This window comes from Cervus canadensis, chromosome 2 (genome assembly GCF_019320065.1).
Source record: "Cervus canadensis isolate Bull #8, Minnesota chromosome 2, ASM1932006v1, whole genome shotgun sequence".
In the NCBI taxonomy this organism is placed as follows: Eukaryota; Metazoa; Chordata; class Mammalia; order Artiodactyla; family Cervidae; genus Cervus; species Cervus canadensis.
Genome location: NC_057387.1, coordinates 97,747,290 through 97,773,094, shown reverse-complemented (window position 1 = coordinate 97,773,094; position 25,805 = coordinate 97,747,290). Strand labels below are relative to the sequence as shown.

The following is a 25,805-nucleotide window of genomic DNA, read 5'->3' as shown; positions in this document are numbered from 1 at the left end:
CACAGAAATGACCAAAACCTGTATCACTGACTCCCTCAGTACATGGTCCATCACAAGTGCTCAGTGAATCACCATCACTGTCATCATCTATAAAAACCAGGACCATAATACCTCCCTCCCATAACACCTCCCTCCCAGGAGTGCCGGGAGGACCTGGTGAGAAAAGGCACATGAAAGTGCTTTGTGTATGGGGCTGTCCTAGAGGACCATTAAGATGCTCTTGATCATTATTACCATCACCACCTCCTGCCATTTCCCTCAGCTCCCTCCCCAGACATAAAATCAGAAAACTTTCTGGAGTACCTGTCTTAGCAAACGAGAGATAATTCCCAGAGTCCTTCCCAGAGGTATTCTCAACCTCCACAGAGAGTCCCTCATTGTTAGGACTGCCATAGCCCTAGCATTTTCCCTCTTTCCAGCCCAGCCTCATTTCCTTGAGACCTGCAGGCAGACATGGCTCAGAATTCAGCATCCAGAGTCCAGTCTCCCTCCTCCTACCAATGCCCTAGCTGGCCCAACCTTGCTGGTGATCAAATCCAGCTCTGGGACAGCAGGAAGAATATCAGTTAGAGTTCAGGTAGAGTTGTTATTCTGGTCAGTAGTAGAGGAAGATTTTGATTTGCACAAAATCTCCCACTGTAAAGCATAGAAGTATGACTCAGCCATGTTCTAATTGACAAGTTGGGGTACAGGGGTTTAGGAGTAAGAAGAGAATTAACATGAGGCCTTCAGTTCTTGACATTTCTGCAAGAAGACCAGGTATAATTTCCTCTCCCTTGGGCTGGTCATATTCCTCAGAAAGCTGGAAAAAGAAAGGACAGGTCACTATGCCTCCCCAATGGGGTGGTTTTTCTCCTGCTCTAACCCCAGAGGACTCTTTCTTGTGGGGTTCTTGTTGACAACATTCAGAGAATTCCATCTTGGCATCCCCACCAGGGACTGAGATGGTGGCAGGAAGCAGGGGGATGGTCCTCCCCTCCCTCTCCCAGAAAAGCCTGGTAAAGAGCCAAGGCATAAAGCCTCAACAGCTTGGTCCATTGAGAGGAGCTCGGATTGGCTGAGGCTCCCTCCATCTATACCTGAGCACCTGATTGGAAAGGCCTTCAGGAGCCAGGGCTGGCCAGGTCAAGTGCAAAGAACTGAGTCATAGAGAGAAGCCAGGGGGTTCATCCTTCCACCTCTCAGAAGCCTAGTGCTTTTCTGGAGACTGGGTTGCCTGGAATCCTGCCTCCCTGGACTCAGTTTCCCTGGGTGCTTCCTGTTGAGTCTCTTTCCCTTCAGGACAAGTGACAGTCTCTCCACGATGTGTGAATGCCTGAGGGGTGAGATGGTCACTGGGCTGGGGCTAATGGTGGGATGCAGGCCTCTGTGGGCCTGGGGTTCAGAGGTGCTGGGTTACCCATCCACGGGGTTCTCTCTGTGCTAGTCCCCAACATCCCTCCAGCCCCTCCCTTGTTCCTCATTCTTCTCCCCCTCACCACTTCACATTTCAGTCCCCTCTCCATTCTTTCTTCCTAGGCCTCTTCCTTTTTCCATTTGTTCATTTAGGAAATATATATGGACAGGTCCTCTTTGCCAAGCCAAGTTCTAGGAGTTAGATGCAGAAAATGAATTTCTTGAGCTCCAGATCTCCAAGTCAAGATATAAGACATTATGAAAGGAAAATGATGGTTATGCTGGGAAAGGCCTTTACCAATGACATCAGCGACCACAATGATTAGTTCCCACTCTCCTCTTATTAGAGACCTGGGCTTTTGTGAATTAGGACAGAGACTCTTGACTTATTGGAATCTTAGGAGACTTTTTATTTTCACTAAATGACTGTCCCTGTTCCCTTTGGAAATCAAGGTTGACTAAAAGAAAGGATTTGACAAAGATTTACTAAGTTCTAGTATGGAAATGAGTTCCCAAGTCTCTTTCTATGGATTCCTTCTGCTTCCAGTGCAACCCCATGGTTTCCCACCTCCGAGTAGTGGGAGCAGATGGAGGACAGTATCATGAGAGATAGTCTGTGGCTGCCACTTTAGTCCCTTATCCTAGGAGAGACCTGCTTCTTTCTCATCTGGTGGCTGTAACATGGAGGCCATGACTCTATAGTATCTTGTGCCAAGCCTCAAGAAGCTCAAATTGAGGAGCAGATGGGGGCAGTCTGCATTCTTTGCCCTTCCCTCTTAGAGCCTGTTCCCCTGAGGCAGGAGAATTTAATGATTAAGAGTTGACTGCCTTGGCTCAAATCCCTGGTTAAATCACGCAAAAAGTATAATTTGTAGTGAATCACTTACTTTCTATATGGCTTGGTTTGTTTTTTCCCATCTGAAAAGTGGAGGTACTAGTATCACTTCAGTGGGTTGTTATGAGGATGAGATCAATTCATGTAACATTGCCTGGTGCACAGAAAGTTTTCAGTAAGCATTAGCTATTACTGTTTCTGAAAGTAGTTTATATACTCACTCCTTTGTGCATGCCTGCCCATCGCGTCAGTCATGTCTGACTCTCTAAGACACTATGGACTGTAGCCCACCAGGCCCCTTGCATATGATTCTCCAGGCAAGAATACTGGCGTTGGTTGCCACTCCCTTCTCCAGGGGATTTTCCTGACCCAGGGATCGAGCTTAAGTCTCCTGCAGCTCCTGCCTTGCAGGTAGATTCTTTACAACTGAGCCACGGGGGAGCCTGCCACTCACCCCTTTTTCCATACTTTATTATAGATATTCCAACTCAATGAGTGGGAATAAACTTACCATGAGAGGGAGAAATTTTTCTCAAGGTATTAGAGCTCAAGCTTTATATCAGAACAGTATATAACGTTCTAGGGTTATACCTTGCCAAAAACCACAAGGGGTTCTAGGAGTAGAGAAACAATCTAATCAATGTTTGAGAGTGGGAGATGGTGGAAAAGATATGAGAAGAGATTAAGAATACACAGAAAAGAATTCTGGCAAGAATACACAGACAAACTGTACAAAAATGGTCTTAATGACCTGGATAACCACAAAGTGTGGTCACTCACTTAGGGTCAGACATTCTGGAGTGTGAAGTGTGTAGGCCTTAGGAAGCCCACCTATGAACAAAGCTAGCGGAGGTGATGGAACTCTGGCTGAGCATTTTCAAATCCTAAAAGATGATGCTGTGAAAGTGCTGCACTCAATATGCCAGCAAATTTGGGAAACCCAGCAGTGGCCAAAGGACTGGAAAAGGTCAGTTTTCATCCAACCCCAAAGAAGGACAATGACAAAGAATTTCCAAACCACTGCACAACTGTGCTCATTTCACATGTTAGCAAGGTAATGCTCAAAATCCTTCAAGCCGTACTTCCAGATGTACAAGCTGGATTTAGAAAAGGCAGAGGACTCAGAGACCACATTGCCAACATCCGTTGGATCATAGAAAAAGCAAGAGAGTTCCAGAAAACTTCCAATTCTGCTTCATTGACTAGGCTAAGTCCTTTGACTGTCTGGATCTCAACTGCTGTGGAAAATTCTTCAAGAGATTGGAATACCAGACCACCTGACCTGCCTCCTGAGAAACCTGTATGTAAGATAAGAAGCAACAGTTAGAATTGGATATGTAACAACGGAATGGTTTCAAATTAGGAAAGAATTACATCAAGGTTGCTTATTGTCACCTTGTTTATTTAACTTATATGCAGAGTACATTATTTGAAACTCTGGGCTGGATGACTCACAAACTTGAGTCTCCTGGAATCAAGATTGCCAGGAAAAATATCAAAACCTCAGATATGCAGATGATACCACTCTTATGGCAGAAAGCAAAGATGAACTAAAGAGCCTTTTGATGAGGGTGAAAGAGGAGAGTGAAAAAGCGGGCTTAAAGCTCAGCATTCAAAAAATGAAGATCATCTTTCCAGCTTGTGCTTCATCCATCCTTGCATTTTACATGATTTACTCAGCATCGAAGTTAAATAATTGGGGTTAGAATAAACAGCCTTCCCATACTCCTTTCCCAATTTGGAACCAGCCTTTGTACCATATCCGGTTCTAACTGTTGCTTCTTGACCTGCATATGGATTTCTCAGGAAGCAGGTGAGGTAGTCTGGTATTTCCATCTCTTTCAGAATTTTCCACAGTTTGTTGTGATCCACACAGTCAAAGGCTTTGGTGTAGTCAGTAAAGCAGAAGTAGATGTTTTTCTCGAACTCTCTCACTTTTTACATGATCCAATGGACGTTGGCAATTTGATCTCTGGTTCCTCTGCCTTTTCTAAATCCAGCTTGAACATCTGGAAGTTCTCAGTTTACGTACTGTTGAAGCCTGGCTTGGAGAATTTTGAGCATTACTTTGCTAGCATGTGAGATGAGTGCAATAGTGCAGTAGGTTGAACATTTTTTGGCATTGACTTTCTTTGGGATTAGAATAAAACCCATCAGAAAACCTGAAAGAATACTACAAAGAAACCTGTATGTCCCATGACAAGATGTGTTAAATTTTTAGCTTGCTGTTACTGTAATTTTCAGAACTAGTTGAGAATAATTTGTAAACATCATGTTCCTTTACCCTTTAATACTTCAGAGAATAGTTTTCAGAATGTAAGAGAATTCTCTTACATATAGTTGTCAAACTCAGGAATTTTAACTCTGGTACTCTTATCTAAACTAATCTCATTAATATTCCAGGCTTACTAGTTATCAAATTAATGTTATTTGTAGTATTCCACTCTTCCAGGTTTACATTTTGCAATAGTTGTTATACATTTTTTAGTCTCTTGCCTCTATTACAGATTAGAACTTTCTTTGTCTTTCATGATAGATGTGTTTTGAAGACTAGGGTGGCTCAGCTGGTTAAGAACCTGCTTGCAATGCAGGAGACTGGGGTTCAATCCCTGTGTTGGGAAGATCCCCTAGAGAAGGGAACAACCACCCACTCCAGTATCCTGGCCTGGAGAATTCGTGGACTGTATAGTCCATGGGGTCGCAAAGAGTCGGACATGACTGAGCAACTTTCAATTTCAGAAGCTAGTTATTTTGCAGAATATTTCTCAACTTAGGTTTCTTTGATGGTTTTTCATGATTGGATTCAGGTTTTGCTTTTTTTGTCTGGAACAATATATAAGTAATATATTGTTGGTTTTCACATATGGAGACACCAGGTGTCTATCTGCTCCTTACCAGTGTCTTTAATCACTCAGTTAAGATGTTGTCCAGTTTCTACTGATCGCTACCACTTTTTACTTTTGTAATTAATAATTACTTTATGGATAGATAGCTTTTAATTATATAACATTCTGTTCCTTATCAAATTCACTCCCCATAGATTTATCATCTGCGTCAGTTCAGATCCTGAAGGAGACAGAACACGCCAGTAATGTGAACAGGGAAAATTTACTATATAGAATTATTAGCCAGTTAAACGTAGATAACTGCTAAAAGGCTTAAAAAAGGACTTGAAGAGATCCAGAAGTAGCAATTAAAAACAAAAAAAGCAGCTACTGCCTTATGGATTAAGAAGAGTCCACAGTGACTAAGGATTTAGGAGTTATTTCCCTCCTTCCCCCTGCTCTTGACACCACTATATTCCCTGATCAGAAAAAAAAAAAAAGAAAAGGCTGAGCTCAGACTTTTTCAAAAAGTGTGTGACTACCACAGGAATACAGTCTGCTATTGTCACCCTGCTTATTTAACTTATATGCAGAGTACATCATGAGAAACACTGGGCTGGAGGAAGCACAAGCTGGAATCAAGATTGCCAGGAGAAATAGCAATAACCTCAGATACGCAGATGACACTACCCTTATGGCAGAAAGTGAAGAACTAAAGAGCCTCTTGATGAAAGTGAAAGAGGAGAGTGAAAAAGTTGGCTTAAAGCTCAACATTCAGAAAACTAAGATCATGGCATCAGGTCCCATCACTTCATGGCAAATAGATGGGGAAACAGTAGAAAGAGTGGCTGACTTTATTTTCCTGGGCTCCAAAATCACTGCACATGGTGACTGCAGCAATGAAATTAAAAGACATTTACTCCTTGAAAGGAAAGTTATGACCAACCTAGACAGCATATTAAAAAGCAGAGACATTACTTTGCCAACAAAGATCCGGCTAGTCAAGGCTATGGTTTTTCCAGTGGTCATGTATGGATGTGAGAGTTGGACTATAAAGAAAGCTGAGCTCTGAAGAATTGATGCTTTTGAACTGTGGTGTTGGAGAAGACTCTTGAGAGTCCCTTGGACTGCAAGGAGATCCAACCAGTCCATCCTAAAGGAGATCAGTCCTGGGTGTTCATTGGAGGGACTGATGTTGAAGCTGAAACTCCAATACTTTGGCCACCTGATGCGAAGAGCTGACTCATTTGAAAAGACCCTGATGCTGGTAAAGATTGAGGGCAGGAGAAGGGGATGACAGAGGATGAGATGGTTGGCTGGCATCACCGACTCAATGGAAATAGGTTTGGGTGGACTCCAGGAGTTGGTGATGGACAGGGAGGCCTGGAGTGCTGCAGTTCATGGGGTCGCAAAGAGTTGGACACAATTGAGGGACTGAACTGAACTGAACTGAACTGGGAGTGGGGGTGGAGCCACAAGCCAGAGCTCTCCTAGAAGCGACCACTGGGTAGGGAGAGTGTGTGTGGCCTGAGTATGTGACCGTGGTTTGTCACTATTAACCCAGTGGCTCTCTAGTTGAGCAACTGAGGAAGGAGAATTGAAGCCCCAACCTCAGTGCCTCCCTCCTTCCATCATCACATTGCTAGGATACTCTGTCCATGAAATTCTCCAGGCAAGAACATCAGAATGGGTTACCATTCCTTTTTCTGGGAGATCTTCCTGACCCAGAAATCAAACCTGGGTCTCCTGCACTGTAGGCACATTTTTTATCATCTGAGCCATCAGGGAAGCCACCCCCCCAACAGTTTCCCCTGTCCCTCCACTGCCGCCCTGGCGCCACTATTGATAATGCTTCTCTGTCAGCTGCCAGAGAGACAAATGTTCAGGGTGAGGAAAGGCTTGTTGCACATCCAGACAAATAATTTCTAAGACAGAGAGATAGGTTGCATCTGAAGGCTGGGGATCTGGAGCAGATACTGTGGAAGTTAATTGTTATTAGACACTTGAGAGACCAATTTCTCCTCTGAGGGGTTGGAACTAGGCCTGGGGAGATTGCAAATGAGCATTTACTACTATTTAGTGTTTTAAGGCATTGTAGGAGATGATTCACATACATTGCCCAACTCCTTCTAAAAACCCTGAGAAATGAGTATTATTAGCCACATTTTATAGCTGAAGAGATTGAGCCTCAGAGAAGATAAGTAACTGTACAAGGCAGTAGGTAAGTGGTGGGCCAAGAATTAAAATCACAGCTGCCTCCCTCCAGATCTTACTAAACTATCATATTTAGGTGACATTTAAATGTATATCATTCTCTTATAGGCCCAAAATGTGGATACCTCCAGGGCAGAACCAAAGCTGGGTTTCTGAATTTATCCTGCTTGGCTTCTCCAGTGACCCCGTGACCAACAGGATCCTCTTCAGTGCCTTCCTTCTTCTTTATCTGAGCTCAGTCCTGGGCAATGGGCTCATCATCACCCTGGTATGCCTGGACATGCATCTCCACACTCCCATGTATTTCTTCCTCTGTATCCTCTCCCTGCTGGATATGAGCTGTGTCACCACCACTGTGCCCCAGATGTTGGTGCATCTTCTTTCTCGATCTCAGACCATCTCCTTTGCTGGTTGCTGGCTACAAATGTACATCTTTGGTGCCGTGGGCCTGACTGAGTGCATTTTATTTGTCGTCATGGCCTTTGACCGGTACGTGGCCATCTGCTATCCACTGCGTTATACTGTGATCCTCAGCTGGGGCCTGTGCACACAGCTGTCTGCTGGGACCTGGGCCTGTGGTTTCTTCTTCTCTCTGATCCACACTTTTTTCACCATGAGGCTGCCATACTGTGGGCCCAACAGCGTCAACCACTACTTCTGTGAAGGCCCTTCAGTACGAAATTTGGCTTGCATGGATACCTACGTCATTGAGATGGTGGACCTAGTCATCAGTGTTTTCATGGTTGTTGCCCCACTGTCCCTCATTGTGGCCTCCTACATCCGTATTGCCCAGGCCATTCTCAAGTTCAAGTCCATGCAGGCCCGCTGCAAGGCTTTCTCCACCTGTGCCTCCCACCTGACTGTGATCACATTCTTCTATGCTCCAGCCACCTACCTCTACATGAGGCCCAATGCAAGCTATTCCCCTGAGCAAGACAAGCAGGTATCACTCTTTTATAATGTCTTCACTGCTCTGCTGAATCCTGTGGTCTACAGTCTGAGGAATGAGGACATGAAGAGGGCTTTTCTCAAAGTGATGGGGAGGTAGACTGGCCTGCTGAACTGGGAGACAGGAGGAGTCTGGGGTAAAGTGTCCAATGATGAGGAAAGGGACTGCATCTATAACATATGAAACCAACATTATACACAGTACTCGGTCAGTGGAACAAATGTGGAACATGAAACTAAGGATTGCTGTCTTGATTATCTTTCTACATTGTGGTGCAGTTCGAAACAACTCCATAATCTCATGGGATTACACAGTATAAGCCCATTTATTTGTCATTTTCCAATCAGTTGTAAGTAGACTGTGGCCTTCTGCCATTGGATTCTTGGATCCAGCCTGAAGGAGGAGGCCCTATCTGGAACAGGTCAGACTTATGAGAGAGAGAAAGGGGCAGTGGCTGAAATATATGACGACTCTTAAAGCGTCTGCTCTAAAGTAACATATATGTCAATGGACATGAGTTTGAGTAAACTCCGGGAGTTGGTGATGGACAGGGAGGCCTGGTGTGCTGCAGCTCATGGGGTCACAAAGAATCGGACACGACTGAGTGACTGAAATGAACTGAACTGAACACACATCTCTTTGCTGACATCCTATTGACCAAAGCAAGTCCTTTGTTTAGGCCTTCTGACAAAAGGCAGGAATTATTTTCTTCCCACAGAAAAGTAATACAAGTCATGTGACCTGGGGATGAATGTGTATTCCCTCTACAGTGAGAGCAGCAAATACTATGAGTGATAATGTAATCTACAACAAAGGCACTGGGGCCAATAGTATGCCTATAACTAACATGAAACGTGGTACCTGAAAGTGATGTGGTATATGGACATAGTAGAATGTCAAGTAGTAGGCAATCATAGTGGTACAGGAAAGTAATAAATACATGTGACCAACATCAAAAATTAAGTCAATGGTATATGGAGCCAATGTAACCCATGGACCTGGCCTGCTGCATGGAAGGAATATGGTTTATGGGGCTGATATGGTATTCTCTACATCATCTTGTGGAAGGAACAGAACTTGACATTAATTGACCTGGGTTCTAGTTCCAACCTTGCTAACTTGTTATGTAACTTTGGGCCATTTACTTTCTTTCTCTGGATCTCACTTTATTCATCTATAAAATGAGCACCTCAAATTGAAAGTTCTCTAAGACCTCTGTGTCTCCAAAATTCTATGTCACAGTAGGTGAAATGCATGAAACCAAATGCGGTAAACTAGTGTATTTTCTGTGAACTGTAGGGTGAATTACAAAACCATAGAAGAATTAAAGTTGTTACAGGTACAGTCCATTTTAAACAGTGCCTCTGATTCTTTCAAGGGACCCAAATGACATATGAGACTCTATAAGAACCCTGGCACAAGCCTCAGAGTTAGCATGGGAATCCAGCTTTCTTTCAGGCCTCATTGATGGCTCAGATGTCTTGCGGATGAGAGATGTAACACGGCTGAGCTAAGCAGGGGTTTAGGTAGGTGAGTACCATGGCACCAATGTTGTGGCAAAGTTCCAGGCAACTTTTCCAGGAGGTTTCAGGCAGAAAACGAAGAGTCCCAAAGGCTGTTGGAGTGTTCCTCCACCTGGGGAGAGAGTAAGAAGCTATGTGGCTGGTGGAAGGGACTTAAAACTTTTGAGAGCTTTCTGTTTCTGCCTTCTTGGGGAAGGGGGTTGCCTGGAAACTGGGGAAGAGGTCTTATTGGCTCTTGGAGTTCCTTCCAGAAGGTGTGGAGTCTACCTGGTGGCTCTGCTGCATCTCGAGTCAGGAATCAGGATAATGGAGAGTGAGAGTCTTGTGGGTGACGTGATGAGGTTTTGTGTGTCTCTCTACTTGGATAGATAGTAACAGAGTTCATAATTCAAGATGATAACAGATTTTATTTTAAAGATAGACAACCTCTATTTTTAAGAACCTGGGATGCAGATCAGAGTAGAAGAGAGAGGGTGCCATAGTATATTCAGAAGAATGACCTGGGGCCATGGATGAGAGGGTTGGATTAAAGAGGAACATTTAGTGGGCTAGACCTAGGCATAATTTCTGAGGTACTAGGCTTAATGGTGGCAGTGAGTGGGGAAGTGCTGAAGTGACAAGGAAAGAAGCAAGAACATGTGATGACTTGGGTGTGTAGGTAAAAAAGGGAGCAATCAAGGAAGCTATCAGGGTTTTAATCCAGCTTTACCAGTATCTCTGATTCCCTGTAGTTCACTGATGGGAGCCATTGATTGTCAACTGTCATCACTAATTCCTGGCACTGGTGACAGAAAGTCAGAACACCTGTCTTCATGGAATTTGCAGTCCACAAACCAGCAGTTCTTAGGGAGTGTACAGGTACTAAGGGGTGCAGTTAAAAAATGTTAATTAATTCTCTGTTAATTTGGTCTCTGTGAGGATTGTTGTTTTTTGTTTTATTTTTATTTTTTACTTTTTCCTGTTTCCTTGAACAAAGAAAATGGCAGAGTGGATCATAGCACCTGTCTGGTGGGACTCAGTTCATCTATTTGGGGGAAATATTTTGCTACTAGACTGAAATGTCAGCCTCTCCAATTCTTTTCCCTTTTGATCCATTTCTGCACTAATGATCTCAAAGTTTCTGTTTGGGCAGATAGGTAAACTACCGCTTATCAGCTGTGTGTTCCTGTGCAAAACACTTAAGTCCCACAACTCTGCTTTCTCTGTTGGCTGATCTCTATGCAAATAAAGCTAAGTGCTGGAAAATTGATGCTTTTGAACTGTGGTGTTGGAGAAAATGCTTGAGAGTCCCTTGGACTGCAAGGAGATCCAACCAATCCATCCTAAAGGAGATCAGTCCTGGGTGTTCATTGGAAGGACTGATGCTGACGCTGAAACTCCAGTACTTTGGCCACCTCATGCGACGAATTGACTCATTGGAAAAGACCCTGATGCTGGGAGGGATTGGGGGCAGGAGGAGAAGGGGACGACAGAGGATGAGGTGGCTGGATGGCATCACCGACTTGATGGACATGAGTCTGAGTGAACTCCAGGAGTTGGTGATGGACAGGGAGGCCTGGCGTGCTGTGATTCATGGGGTCGCAAAGAGTCAGACACGACTGAGTGACTGAACTGACTGACTGACTGACTGATGCAAATAAAATTGCAAACTTAGATGGAATGGATATTTTCCAAGGGAGATGTAGATTACCAAAATTAAAACTTTTAAAGATAGAAAGTTTTCACAGATTGATTTCCATAGGAAAATGCAAAAATGAGCAAAAGCTACTAAGTAACTACGCCACAAGAAGATATAAAGATTGGTGGCAAGAAAGTTTGAGGAAAGGAGAGATATGTGGATGGCCTTCCTTCGAGTGGACACAGAATCTGTGTGTCCCATGTGAATGTTCATGAAAGCCTATCAGCTTCGGAGGAGACAAATCAGGTGGAAAAAATGACACGCTCTGTGAATGTCAGTCAGGCTTCTTCCCGAGACCTTCATTCAGTGGATGCATGAACAAAATGTCCATTAAGCAAGGATGGAGGCTATTCATATGGGCTTAGGACCAGGGTTTCCTTTTTCAACGGCTGACCTGGTTGCCACTACTGATGAGTGCTTAAATCACAAATAGCAAAGATCAGCTCTATGACACATGCCTCAGGAGAACAGCTGCCACCTGTGGCAGCTTGATTATATTGGATCTCTTCCATCAGGGAGGGGACAGTGATTTGTCTTCATGGGAGCATATGCAGATTCTAGATATGAATTTGCCTCCCTTGCCCACAAACCTTTTGCTAGCATCATTATCTATGAATTCACAGTGTGCCTAATCCACCATCAGAGAATCCCCACAGCATTGCATCTGATCAAGAAACTCATTTCACTTCTGTGGGTTCATAATTATAGAATCAGTGACCTTAACTAACCTCCAACACTTGGAATAAGCTGGACAAGTTGAAAGATGAAATGATTTATTAAGACTCTGTTATTGCTATTCATAGGTAACAACACTTTGAAAGAATAGGACCCTATCTTACATACTTCTTTAAATTAAACGTGATGTTAAGTTTAACCTTTGAGTCAGAGACTATATGGCATTGTTTCCTCCAGTGCCAGAATGCATGGACATGGGAATCAAGTCGTGAAATGGGAGTGGATTCTGTGACTCTTATAACCAGTAACTCACTCACAGAATATTTGTTTCAGAACTCTGAGCTCTGCTAGTTTGGAGATGTTAGTGTCCCAGTAGGGAGTGTTTCCACTGGTGGTCAAAACAATGTTTCCACTGAATGTCAAGATGAGATGTCATCTTGAGACATTTGAATATTACATGGGTTATTATAAGTAAAGCACATATGAAACAATACCTATAAGGTTTTACTGTTATTATAATAACCAGAGAAGGAAATGGTAGCCAACTCTAGTATTCTTGCTTGGAAAATCCCATGGACAGAAGAGCCTGGCAGGCCTTAGCTTACAGCGTCACAGAGTTGGACAGCATAGAAGTGACTTAGCATGCATGCACACATAATAATTAACATCACTATTGTTATTGTTTTGTTGTTCTTATCATTATTATTACTATCCTATTACCTGATCTGAGCTTTGTGTACTTTTATTGGCTCAAACAAGATTTACAGCACTGGGGGATACAGATTCCCAGGGATCAAAATGTTGAGGGCATGCATGATGAGATGGCTGCAATTAACTAATTATCACTGGACAGGTAGACAGCTTTTTCTGCCAATTGATAGAGAATAAAGCAAGAGGAAGAAGTCTGAGGTCAATGGAATGGGGACATGGCTAGGAGGCAGGATTTCTAAGTCTGAATCACCTACACTAACTCATGTAGGGCAATGACTTTGCTTCTCTGAGCCTTAATTTTCATGGCTGTAAAAGAGAGTGAGGAAATGGACATGTTGACCTTGAAGGCCCTTAATGACTTAGCAGTGAAGTGACCAAAATGAGCATCACTGACTCCCTCAAGACTTGGCCCATCACAAGCACTCGGTGGGTCACCATCATTGTCATTATCTGTAAGACGAGGATCACAACACTCCCTCCCAGGTGTGCCAGGAGGACCTGATGAGAAAATACACATGAAAGTGCTTTGTGTGTGAGGCTGTCCCAAAGGACCACTAATGTGCTCTTGATCCTTAGTACCATCATCTCCTCCTGCCATTTCCCTCAGCTCCTTCCCCAGACATAAAATCAGAAAACTTTCTGGAGCACCTGTCTTAGCAAATGAGAGATAATTCCCAGAGTCCTTCCCAGAGGTATTCTCAAACTCCACAGAGAGTCCCCCATTGTTAGGACTGCTGCAGCCCTAGCTTTTTCCCTCTTTCCAGTCCACCCTCATCTCCTTGAGACCTGCAGGCCTACCTGGCTCAGAATTCAGCATCCAGAGTCCAGTCTTCCTCCTCCTACCAATCCCCCCATCTGGCCCAACCCCACTGGTAATCAGAATCAGCTCTGGGACATCAGGAAGAATTTCAGTTAGAGTTCAATAGAGTTGTTATTCTGGTCAGGAATAGAGGGAGATTTTGATTTGCTCAAGGTTGTTCAGAAGATATAAGTGTGTGACCCAAACATGTTCTAATTGACAAGTTGGGGCACAGGGATTTTGGAGGTAAGAGGAGAATCAACATGAGGCCTTCAGTTCTTGACATCTCTATGAGAAGACCAGGTACAATATCCTCTCCCGTAGGCTGGTCATATCCCTCAGAAGGCTGGAAAAGGAAATAGGTCACTATGCCTGCCCAATGGGGAGGTTTTCTCCTGCTCTGTCCACAGGGACCTCTTCCTTGTAGGGTTCTTATTGACAACATTCAGGGAATTCCAGTTGGCATCTTCACGGGGCACAGGAATGGTGGTGGCAGGAGGCAGGGGGCAGGGGGATGTCCCTCCCCTTGCTCTCCCAGGAAAGTCTGGTAAGGAGGCAGGACCATAAAGCCTCAGTAGCTTTTTCCATTGAGAGGAGCTTGGATTGGCTGAGGCTCCCTCCATCTACACCTGAGGACCTGATAGGAAAGGCCTTCAGGAGTCAGGGCTGGCCAGGTCAAGTGCAAGGAGCTGAGCAATGGAGAAAAGGCAGGGAGTTCATCCTTCCACCTCTCAGAAGCCTAGTGTTTTTCTGGAGACTGGGTTGCCTGGAATCTTGCCTCCCTGGAGTACTGAGTATTTCCTGTTCAGTCCCTTTCCCTTAAGAACAAGTGACAGTCTCTCTCCGTGAACTGTTTCTGTGGATTCCAGAGGGGTGAGGTGGTCACTGGGCTTGGGGCTGTGGGTGGGATCTAGGCATCTGTGGGGCTGGTGGTCAGCGGTGGCCAGGGTCACCCGGCCACTGGGTCCTCTGTGCTGTGCCCAACATCCCTCCAGCCCCTCCCTCATTCCCCACTCTTCTTTCCTCCTTGCCTCACACTTCCGTCCCTTCCCCTTTTTTCTTCCTAGACCTCCACCTGCTTCCATTTGTTCATTTAGGAAATATATATGGAAAGGTCCTCTCTGCCAACCCATGTTCTAGGAGCTAGAAACAGAAAATGAATTTCCTAAGCTCCAGATCTCCAAGTCCAGCTAAGAGATGTCATAAAAGGACAATGGTGGTTGTGCTGGGAGAAGCCTTTAACAATGACATCAGTGACCACAATGACTAGGACCCACTGCCCCCTCTAGGGACCTTGGCTATCGCAAGTTGAGACAGAGACTGCTGGGCTAACGGAATCTTAGGAGACTTTTTTTTTTTTTTTTTACTGAATGATGTCCCCATTCCTATGGAAATTAAGGTTGACTAAGAGGGAGGCTTTTACAAGGATTTAATAAGCTCTAGTCTGGTAATTGGCTTCCCAGGTGGCTCAGCAGGTAAAGAACCTGACTGCAATGCAGGAGACGCAGGAGATATGGGTTCAATTCCTGGGTTGGGAAGATCCCCTGGAGGAGGGCACGGCAGTCCACTCCAGTATTCTTGCCTGGAGAATCCCAAGGACCAAGGACCTATATAGTCCATAGGTCACAAAGAATTGGGCACAACTGAAGTGACTGAGCATGCGTGCATGTAGGATGGTATTCCCCAAGTCTCTTTCTATGGATTCCCTCTACTTCCAGAGTAACTCCATGGCTCCCACATCCAAGTGATGGGAGAGATGGAGGAAGCTTTATCAGGAGAGAGAGTCTATGGCCTCCAGTTTCGCTCTTTATCCTAGGAGGAGTCTGATTCTGTCTTATCTGGAGGTCATAAACTGTAGGCCATGACTCTGTAGTATCTTGTGCCAAACTTCAAGGAACTCAAATGGAGGAGCAGATAGGGGCAGTTTGCATTCTTTACCCCTCCCAATTAGAACCTGTTGCCATGTAGCAGGAGAATTTAACGATTAAGAGTTGGCTCTGAAGCCAAAATTCCTTGGTTCAAATCCCAGGTCCATCACAGAAATTGTATAATTTGGAGCAAATCACTTACTTTCTGTATGATTTAGTTTATTTTTTTCCATCAGTAAAAAGAGGTAGTAGTATTTACCTCAATGAGTTGTTATGAGGATAAGTTCATAGAGCAATACCTGGCACATAGAAATTTTTCTCTAAACGTTAGCTATTACTATTTCTGAAAGGAGGTTATATACTCACCCTTATCCATACTTTATAATAGACATTCCAAGTCAATGAGTGAGAACAAAGTTAACATGAGAGGGAAAATTTTTCCTGAGATGCTATAGAGCTTTTATCAGAACCTTCTAGGGTTACCAGGGTTATAACTTGCCAATAACCACAAGGGGTTCTGAGAAATAGAGAAAGCATCTAATCAAGGTTTGGGAGTGGGAGATGGTGGAATAGTTCTGAATAGGCTTCCTAGTGGGATAATGCTAAGCTGGGTCTTTGTTGTTGTTGCTCAGTTGCTAAGTCGTGTCTGACTTTTGGTGACCTCATGGATTGCAGCACACCAGACTTCCCTGTCCATCACCATCTCCCGGAGCTTGCTCAAAGTCATGTCCACTGAGTCGGTGATGCCATCCAACCATCTCATCCTCTGTCATCCCCTTCTCCCCCTGCCTACAATCTTTCCCAGCATCAGTGTCTTTTCCAATGAGTCAGTTCTTCATATCAGGTAGCCAAAGGATTGGAGCTTCAGCTTTAGCATCAGTCCTTCCAATGAACAGTCAGGACTGATTTCCTTTAGGATTGCTGGTTTGATCTGCTTGCAGTCCAATGTACTCTCAAGAGTCTTCAACACCACAGTTCAATAGCATCAGTTCTTCAGTACTCAGCCTTCTTTATGGCCCAACTCTCACATCCATACATGACTACTGGAAAACCATAGTTTTGACTATATGGACCTTTCTTGGCAAAGTAGTTTCTGCTTTTTAATATGCTGTCTAGGTTGGTTGTAGCTTTTCTTTCAAGGAGCAAGCATCTTTTAATGGCAGCAGTCACCATCTGCAGTGATTTTGGAGCCCAAGAAAATAAAATCTGTCACTGTTTCCACTGGGTCCTAATGTGGAAATGATTGGATGTGTAACAGAGTGTGTTTGGGTGGTGGGGATACAGGGAATATATTCTTCCATGCTAGAGACCTAGGCAAGCATCTGCAGATGTGATAGAGGAAGAGACATTACATGAAATTGGCATTATTGTTTGCTTGTATGGAGCTTGTATGGAGAAGATGGGATGGGGAACAGAGCTGGGTGTTGTGGCTCAAGTCTACAGGAGGTAGGTCATTTAGGAAGGGCTCTGTATCTAACATGATCTGGCTTTGGGAATGCTTTAAGAGTTTTAAGCAGGAGACAGCCAGGCCAGTGTTGTATTTTCACCAATCATTATAGTAGTCCAAATGGAGAATGCATTAAAGGAAAAGAGTCCAGAGGCAGGAAGACTAAGGAGGGACTTGTACAAGATTATGGATGAGAAATGCTGGGCTCCTGACCCAGGACAAAGGAAGGGATGGCTTTAAGGGATATGTAGGTGGTCCATTGGTCAGGTGAGAAGATGGGGGCAGGGATAGTGAAGACTGAGGATGGCTTGATGTTTCCTGTGAGATTTTACCCCCACCAGATGCAACCTCTAGATGAACACACTGCAATGTTTTTCATCCATTTTACTGTTGATTGAAATGTGGGTAGTTTCCTCTTTGGGGGTATTTTAATTAGTCTTCTGAACATTTTTGTGCATGTCTTTCCTAGAATATATGTATGTATATATACGTATGTGGGGTATGTTTAGGAATAGAATTGCTGGGTGATGTGGAATGCATATGTTCTACTTTAAGTGAAATGAAAGTGTTAGTCACTCTGTCCTGCCTGACTCTTTGCAATCCCGTGGACAGTAGCCTGCCAGGCTCCTCTGTCCATGGAATTCTCCAGGTAAGAATACAGAGTGGGTTGCCACTCCCTTCTCCAGGGGATCTTCATGACCCAGGGATCGAACCTAGGTCTTCCACATTGCAGGCAGATTCTTTACCATCTGAGCCACCAGGGAAGCCCTCTATTTTAAGAGATACCACCAATGTTTTCCAGAGGGATTGTACAGATTAGTCTCTCATCAACAGTGTAAGAAAGTTTTGGTTATTCTTGCCAACACCATTTATTTTTCATTTTAGCTGTCTCAGTGAGTGTGTAATGGTGCTGAGCTGTGGTCTTAATTTGCAACTCCTGGATGACTAATAAGGTTGAGTTTTACTTGATGACTGAGTAGATAGCCTCTTTTGTGAAGTGTCTTTTAAAATATTTTGCCCATTATTCTATTGGGAAGGCTTTGCTTTTCTGTTTATTTGTAAGAATTCTTTATTCTGGATACAAATCTTAAGTTCTTCATTTTAATATAATCTGTGTATATAATTATGTGCAATTATAGTGGCCCCCCATCTTTTTGGCACCAGGGACTGATTTCGTGGAAGACAAGTTTTCCAGGAACAGGGGAAGTTGTGGGATGGGAACGGTTCAGGTGGTAATGCCAATGACAGGGAGACACAGATGAAGCTTTGCTTGCTAGCCCACTGGTCACCTCCTGCTGTGCGACCTGGCTCCTAACAGGTCATGGACTGCTTCTGGTGGCCCAGGGGTTGGAGACCCCTGATATATAAAATTGCATATAATCATCTGTATATGTAACTATATGAAGATATATAATTTATTATTCTTTCTCTATAGTTAATGCTTTTTGCATTAACTTTAAGAAATCTCTGCCTATTGCAAGGTGACATAGATATTTTTCTGTGTTTGATCCTAAAAATCTTATTGTTCTGTCTTTATAATTTAAATCTATGATATATTTGAAATTAATTTTTGTGCACAAGGTGAGGTAGTATACAGAAAGAATTTTTTTTTTCCTATGTGAAAATCCACATGATCCAGCAGAATTTGTTGAAAAGACAGTGCTTTCCTCATTGTATTGTGAGATCAACTTTGTCATAAATTGATTCACTCTGTATTCATGGGTCTGTGCTAGACTTTATTGTGTTTCGTTGATCTATTTGTTTATTTTTGTGCCAATTTCATACTTGCTTAATTATCGCAGCATTATGGTAATTCTTAATATATGATAAGTCATCCAGCTTTGGTTTTTTGTCGAGATTCTTCAAATTTTCTGTATAAATGTTATAACCAGCTTGTCAGCTTTCTGTTAGAAAACCTTCTGGCCTTTAGGTGGGGATTGCATTGAATTTATAAATCAATTTTACATCTTTATAATGTTGAATTGTCCAGCCCATGTATGAACATGATGTACTCCTTCACTTAGTTGTCCCTACCTTAATTTCTTATTTTTTTCTACCTTCATTTCTTAAATAATGTTTTCCTACATATTTTATTACAGTTATTACTACATCTTTGGTTTTTTAAGATGTTCTTGTAAATTATTTTCTAGCTTTTGGTGTAGAACAACATGTTGGATATTTGTGTGCTTATTAATTCCAGTTTGTCTTTGAGTTCTTTTAAGTGTTCTACCTACACAACCAGGTGTTATGCAAGTAATGACAGTTTTGTTTCTTTCTTTCCAATCCTTTGGTCTTTATTTCTTTCTCTTGACTTTTTTCAATGGCTATGACCACTAGTACAATGGATAGTAGAAATTCCAATGGTGAACACTTTTGCTTAACTTTCAGTGTTAAGGAGTAAGTTGTTAGTATTTCATTGTAGTACTACATTTACTGTAGGTCACTTCTTTTATTAGAGATAATATTTGTCACATTAAGAAAGTTATCTTATACTTTGCTAAGAGGTTTATTTGTAATCTTAGTTGATTGTTGAATTTTACCAGATACTTTTCTATACCTTTTTTCTATATCATATAATTTTTCTCCTTTAACTTGTGTTAATCAGATGAATTACAGTACTTGCTTATCAAATACTAAACCAATCTAGAGTTCCTATAGTATTCAAACCCAATTTGATTATGATGTGCTATCCTTTTTAATATATTGTTAAATTAAAATTTCTAATATAAAGGAGTTTTGCACCAATGCCCATGAGATTCACTTATGAGTTTTCCTTCTTGTGATGTTTTTCTTATTTTTTGGTACTGGGTTAGTGCTGGTCTCGTAAACTTATTTCACTCTTTTTCTATGCTTTGAAAGAGCTTGTTATGATTGGTATTATTCCTGTCTGAAATGTTAGAAAAATTCACCAGTAAAGCTGTCTGGACCTAGTTTTCTTTCTAGGATATTTTAAAATTATTGATTCAATTTTCTGGAAAGTGAACTCTTCTAACTTTTAGTTCTTCTTTGTCAGTTTTGGCAGTTTGTGTTTTCATTTGTCCATTTTGTTTAATTGTCAAATTTATTGTTATAAAGTTGTAATTTTTGAAATTAGTTTTAAAGGCCTGTAGGATCTATAGTGGACTTCCCTGATAGCTCAGTTGGTAAAGAATCTGCCTGCAATGCAGGAGATCCTGGTTTGATTCCTGGGTTGGGAAGATCTGCTGGAGAAGGGATAGGCTACCTACCCCAGTATTCTTGGGCTTCCCTGTGGCTCAGCAGATAAAGAATCAACAGCAATGTGGGTGACCTTGGTTCAATCCTGGGTTGGGAAGATCCTCTGGAGAAGGGAAAGGCTACCCACTGTACAGTCCATGGGGTCGCAAATAACTGGACATTACTGAGCAACTTTCACTTCACTTTCAGGATCGTAGTAATGTTCCCCTTTTCATTCCTGATGTTGGTAATTCGTGTTTTATTTACTACTCTTTATCAAACTTGTTAAGGACTTAGGTATTATTTCAAAGGAAAAATTTGAGTGCTGTCAACTTTTCTCCTTGTAAACTTCTTTACCATTTCATTGTTTTCTGCTCTTATCTTTATTATTTCCTTCCTTCAACTTCTTTTTGGGCTTGATTTGTAGCTCCTTTTCTAGCTTTTTGAGATGAAAATTTCAGTTTATTTTAGCTTTTTAAAAATATTTTCATATATGAATTTAAGGCTATAAAGTTCCTGCCCTAAGCACTGATAATGTTTTATTTTAATCATCATTTATTTAATATATTTAATTTCCATTTAGATTTTCTTTACCCCATAAATTGTTTAGTTGTTGTTGTTGTTTAGCCACTAAGTTGTGTCTGACTCTTTGTGACCCCAAGGACTGTAGCCTGCCAGTCTCCTCTGTCTGTGGAATTTCCCAGGCAAGAATATTAAAGGCTTCCCCGATGGCTCAGCAGGTAAAGAATCCACCTGCAACACAGAAGACACAGAATGCGGGGTTCAATTTATCCCTGGGTGGGGAAGATACCCTGGAGGAGAAAATAGCAACCCGCTCCAGTATTCTTGCCTGGAGGAGAATCAATCCCACGAACAGAGAAGCCTTGTAGGCTACAGTCCATAGGGTTGCACAGAGCCGGACACGACTGTGCAGAAGCATGAGCAATACTGGAGTGGGTTGCCATTTCCTTCTCTGAGGGATCTTCTCAGCCCAGGGATCGAACCTGCAACTCCTGCATCTCCTGCATTTGCAAGAGGATTCTTTACCACTGAGCCACTTGGGAAGCCAAATTATTTAGAAGTGTATGCTAATTTCAAAGAAGTCAGGTATTTACTCATTATATTTACTTTGAAATTGATTTCTAGCCAATATCATGGTTTAGAGAGTATATTCTGACTGATTTCATGCTTTGGATTTTTTGTTTACATTTATGATGCAGCATATAGTCCATTTTGACAAATGTTGATATATTTACGCATTGCAGATTGAAGAAGGTATGCATCTTGTGAATTATATATAAGGTTTTTAAAATCTCAGCTTGAAAGTATGCCTTTGATGAAAGCATTTGTCCTTTTGTATTTAAAGTAATTGCATACATAGTTAAGTTCCACCTATTTTCTATTGAGCTGGCTATTTTTTGTTTGATTTTCTTCCTCTCTTAAAAGAGTATGACTTTGGAACAATGAACATTTTTATTAGTTAATTTTCTCCTATTTTAGGCTGTTGGTTTTATATAGTATTCATTCATTTACTGATTTTACCTAGATATTTTAACATAAATCTTTGGTTTTTTGCAGTCTAATTCTAGAGATTAGTTTTACCATTTTTCCAACTATACAAAATGTTTAGACACTAACTCTATTACTAATTCCACTTCTTGTGTATTGTTGCCATAATCTTTAGTCTTTTGTTTTAAATCTCACAAAACTTTATTATTGGTTTATGTTCATTATTAATTTATATTTAACCTTTCTTTGAGAGGCTCTTCATTCCTTTAAATTTTTTTTGTTTCTGTTGCTTTCTTTCTGCTTGAAGAACTCCATTTAAATTATCTCACTTTTTGTTTTTCTGAAACTGTTTTTATTTCACATTTAAATTTTTTTTCAAAAACTTTTTTTGGAAGTAAAAAACCCTCAGAAAAGCTGAAAGAATACTACAAAGAAATCCTGTATGTCCCATAACTACATTTATTAAATTTTTAGCATTGTTATTCTTGTAATTTCCAGAACTATTTGAGAATAATTTGTAAATATCATGTTCATTTACCCTTTAATACTTCAGAGAATAGCTTCTAAGATGTAAGAGAATAGTAGTTGTCAAGTTCAGGAATTTTAACACTGACACACATATCTAAACTAATCTAATTTATATTCCAGGCTTATCGGTTATCAAATTAATGTTATTTGTAGCATTCCCCCTTTCCAGGTTTACCTTTTGCAATAGTTTTTTTTTTTTTTTGGTTTCCTTGCTTCTATTACAGATTAGAACTTTCTTTGTCTTTCATGATAGATATTTTTTGAAGGCTAGAAGCTAATTATTTTGTAGAATATTCCTCAATTTAGGTTTCTTTGATGTTTTCTCATGATTAGATTCAGGTTTTGCTTTTTTATCTCAAGTAATATATAGGTGGTCTATTGTAAGGATTTCACATATGGAGACACATGGTTTCTATATGCTCCTTATTGGTGACATTAATTGAATCACTGTTAAGATGTCCAACTTCTCCACTGATAGCTACCACTTTTTACTTTCATAATTAGTAATTACTTTATGGATAGATAGCTTGTAACTATATAGCGTTCTGTTCCTTATCAGACTCACTCCCCATAGATTTAGTATCTGCCTCGGTTAGGATCCTGGCAGGAGACAGAACACACCAGTAATGTGAACAGGGAAAATTTACTATACAGAATTGTTAGCTAGTTAAAGGTTCAATTCAGTTCAGTTCAGTCACTCAGTCATGTCCGACTCTTTGTGACCCCATGAACCACAGCACACCAGGCCTCCCTGTCCACCACCAATTCCCGGAGTCCACCCAAACCCATGTCCATTGTGTCGGTGATGCCATCCAAGCATCTCATCCTCTGTCATCCCCTTCTCCTCCTGCCCTCAATCTTTCCCAGCATCAGGGTCTTTTCAAATGAGTCAGCTCTCCGCATCAGGTGGCCAAAGTATTGGAGTTTCAGCTTCAACATCAGTCCTTCCAATGAACACCCAGGACTGATATCCTTAAGGATGCACTAGTTGGATCTCCTTTCAGTCCAAGGGACTCTCAAGAGTCTTCTCCAACACCACAGTTCAAAAGTATCAATTCTTCAGAGCTCAGCTTTCTTTATAGTCCAACTCTCGCATCCATACATGACCACTGGAAAAATCATAGCCTTGACTAGACTAGTTAAAGGTAGATAACTGCTAAAAGGTATAAAAAGGAACTTGAAGAAATCCAGAAGTAGCAAATAAAAAAAAGAAAAAAAGCAGCTATTGTCTTATAGCTAAAGAAGAGTTCACAGGGCCTAAGGATTTAGGAGTTACTTCCGTCCTTCTTGGACTTCCCTTGTGGTTCAGCTGGTAAAGAATCTGCCTGCAATGCAGGAGACTGGGGTTCGATTCCCGGGTTGGGAAGATCACCTGGAGAAGGGAAAGGGTACCCACTCCAGTATTCTGGCCTGGAGAATTCCATGGACTGTATAATCCATGGGGTTGCAGTGAGTTGGTCACGTTTGAATGACTTTCACTTTCCCTCCTTCTTCCTCCTCCTCTTGACACCACTATCTTCTCTAACCAGAAAGAAAAAAAAAAAAAACTAAGCTCAGACTTTTTCAGAGAGGGTGTGACTGCCACAGGAATACACAGTCTGCTACTGGAAGTTAGGGTGGAGTCACAGGCCAGAGTTCTCCTAGAAGTGATCACTGGGTAGGGAGAATGTGTGTGGCCTGAGTATGTGACTGTGGATGGTCCCCACCAACCCACTGGCATTCCAGGTGAGTAACTGAGGAAGGAGAAATTGAAGCCCCAACCTCAGTCTCCTCCTATCATCACATTGCCCCTCTGTCACCCTTTATTGATAAAGCTTCCTATTGTCAGTTGTCAAAGAAACATGTTCTCAGGGTGAGGAGAGGCTTGTAATACATCCAGACAAATGACCTTAAGGCAGAAGGGAAGAGCACTTCTGCAGGTTTGGGGGCTGGAGATGATATTGTGTAAGTTGATTGTTACTAGATATTTGAGCAACCAATTTTTCAGTTGGTTGCTGAGGGTTGGGGAATAAGCCTGGGAGATTGCAAATGAGTATTTATTACTATTTAGTGTTTTAAGGTATTATTTTAATATGAGATACTTCACATACATTGCCCCAACTCTTCCTAAACGCCCTGAAAAATGAGTGTTATTAGCCTCATTTTATAGATGAGGCTCAGAGAGGTTAAGTAACTGTGCAAGGCTCTAGGTGAGTAGTGGACTCAAAATTAAAATCATAGCCTGTCTGCCTCCAGTTTTTATTCAACTATCATATTTTAGATGGCATTTAAATGAATGTGATCCTCTTATAGGCCCATCATGTGGATGCCTCCAGGGCAGAACCAAAGCTGGGTTTCTGAATTTATCCTGCTTGGCTTCTCCAGTGACCCCACGACCAACAGGATCCTCTTCAGCGCCTTCCTTCTTCTTTACCTGAGCTCAATCTTGGGCAATGGGCTCATCATCACCCTGGTATGCCTGGACATGCATCTCCACACTCCCATGTATTTCTTCCTCTGTATCCTCTCCCTGCTAGATATGGCCTATGTAACTACCACCATGCCCCAGATGTTAGTGCATCTTCTTTCTCTATCTCAGACCATCTCCTTTGCTGGCTGTTGGCTACAGATGTACATGTTTGGTGCCCTGGCCTTGACTGAGTGTTTTTTCCTTGTAGTCATGGCCTATGACAGATACGTGGCCATCTGCTATCCACTGCATTATATTGTCATCCTCAGCTGGGGCCTGTGCACACGACTGTCAGCTGGGACCTGGGCCTGTGGTTTCTTCTTCTCTCTGATCCACACTTTTTTCACCATGAGGCTGCCATACTGTGGGCCCAACAGGGTCAACCACTACTTCTGTGAAGGCCCCTCAGTACGAAATTTGGCTTGCATGGATACACACCTCATTGAAATGGTGGACCTAGTCATCAGTGTTTTCATGGTTGTTGCCCCACTATCCCTCATTGTGGCCTCCTACATCCGTATTGCCCAGGCCATTGTTAAGATCAAGTCCATGAAGGCCCGCTGCAAGGCTTTCTCCACCTGTGCTTCCCACCTGACTGTGATCACATTCTTCTATGCTCCAGCCACCTACATCTACATGAGGCCCAATGCAAGCTATTCCCCTGAGCAAGACAAGCAGGTATCACTCTTTTATAATGTCTTCACTGCTCTGCTTAATCCTGTGGTCTACAGTCTGAGGAACAAGGACATCAAGGAGGCTTTTCTCAAAGTGATGGGGAAGGGTAGAGTGGCCTGGTGAATTGGGAGGCAGGCAGAGTCTAAGGTAGAATGCCCAATGTTGAGAAAAGATGGAGTATCTATAATGCATGAAACCAACATTATACATCTGAAACAAAATAGTACTTGGTCAGTTGCACAAAGGTGGAACATGAAACCAACATGGCTGTCTTGATCAAGTTGATACACTGTGGCACAATAACTCAATCTCAGTGGCTTACAACAGTGAGAGTTCATTTATGTTCATATTCAATGTCAGATGTAAATAGACTGTGGCCTTCTGCCACCGGATTCTTGGATCCCACCCAAAGTCGGAGGTTCTATCTTGAAAATGCTAGTCTTATGACAGAGAGAAAGGAATAATGGCTAAAATATTAATACATGATAGCTCTTTTTTAATGTTTTTATACATTGTTTCTTTTTTTAAAT

General features: G+C 42.1%; 2 protein-coding genes across 2 annotated transcripts; both read left to right on the top strand.

Annotated features, from left to right (window-relative positions):
* Positions 1-7,384: 7,384 nt before the first annotated feature.
* Positions 7,385-8,324, top strand: LOC122428097 (olfactory receptor 2A12-like). The gene has a single exon (XM_043447833.1). The coding sequence runs from the start codon at positions 7,385-7,387 to the stop codon at positions 8,315-8,317; it is 933 nt and encodes a 310-aa protein (XP_043303768.1). The 3' UTR covers positions 8,318-8,324.
* Positions 8,325-24,450: 16,126 nt separating this feature from the next.
* On the top strand, positions 24,451-25,398 carry LOC122437111 (olfactory receptor 2A12-like). The gene has a single exon (XM_043461650.1). The coding sequence runs from the start codon at positions 24,451-24,453 to the stop codon at positions 25,396-25,398; it is 948 nt and encodes a 315-aa protein (XP_043317585.1).
* The last annotated feature ends 407 nt before the right edge of the window (positions 25,399-25,805 follow it).

What these genes read in the sequence shown, in the direction of transcription:
- LOC122437111 (XM_043461650.1), top strand. Translation starts at nt 24,451, where the DNA reads ATGTGGATGCCTCCAGGGCAGAACCAAAGCTGGGTTTCTGAATTTATC.
- LOC122428097 (XM_043447833.1), top strand. Translation starts at nt 7,385, where the DNA reads ATGTGGATACCTCCAGGGCAGAACCAAAGCTGGGTTTCTGAATTTATC.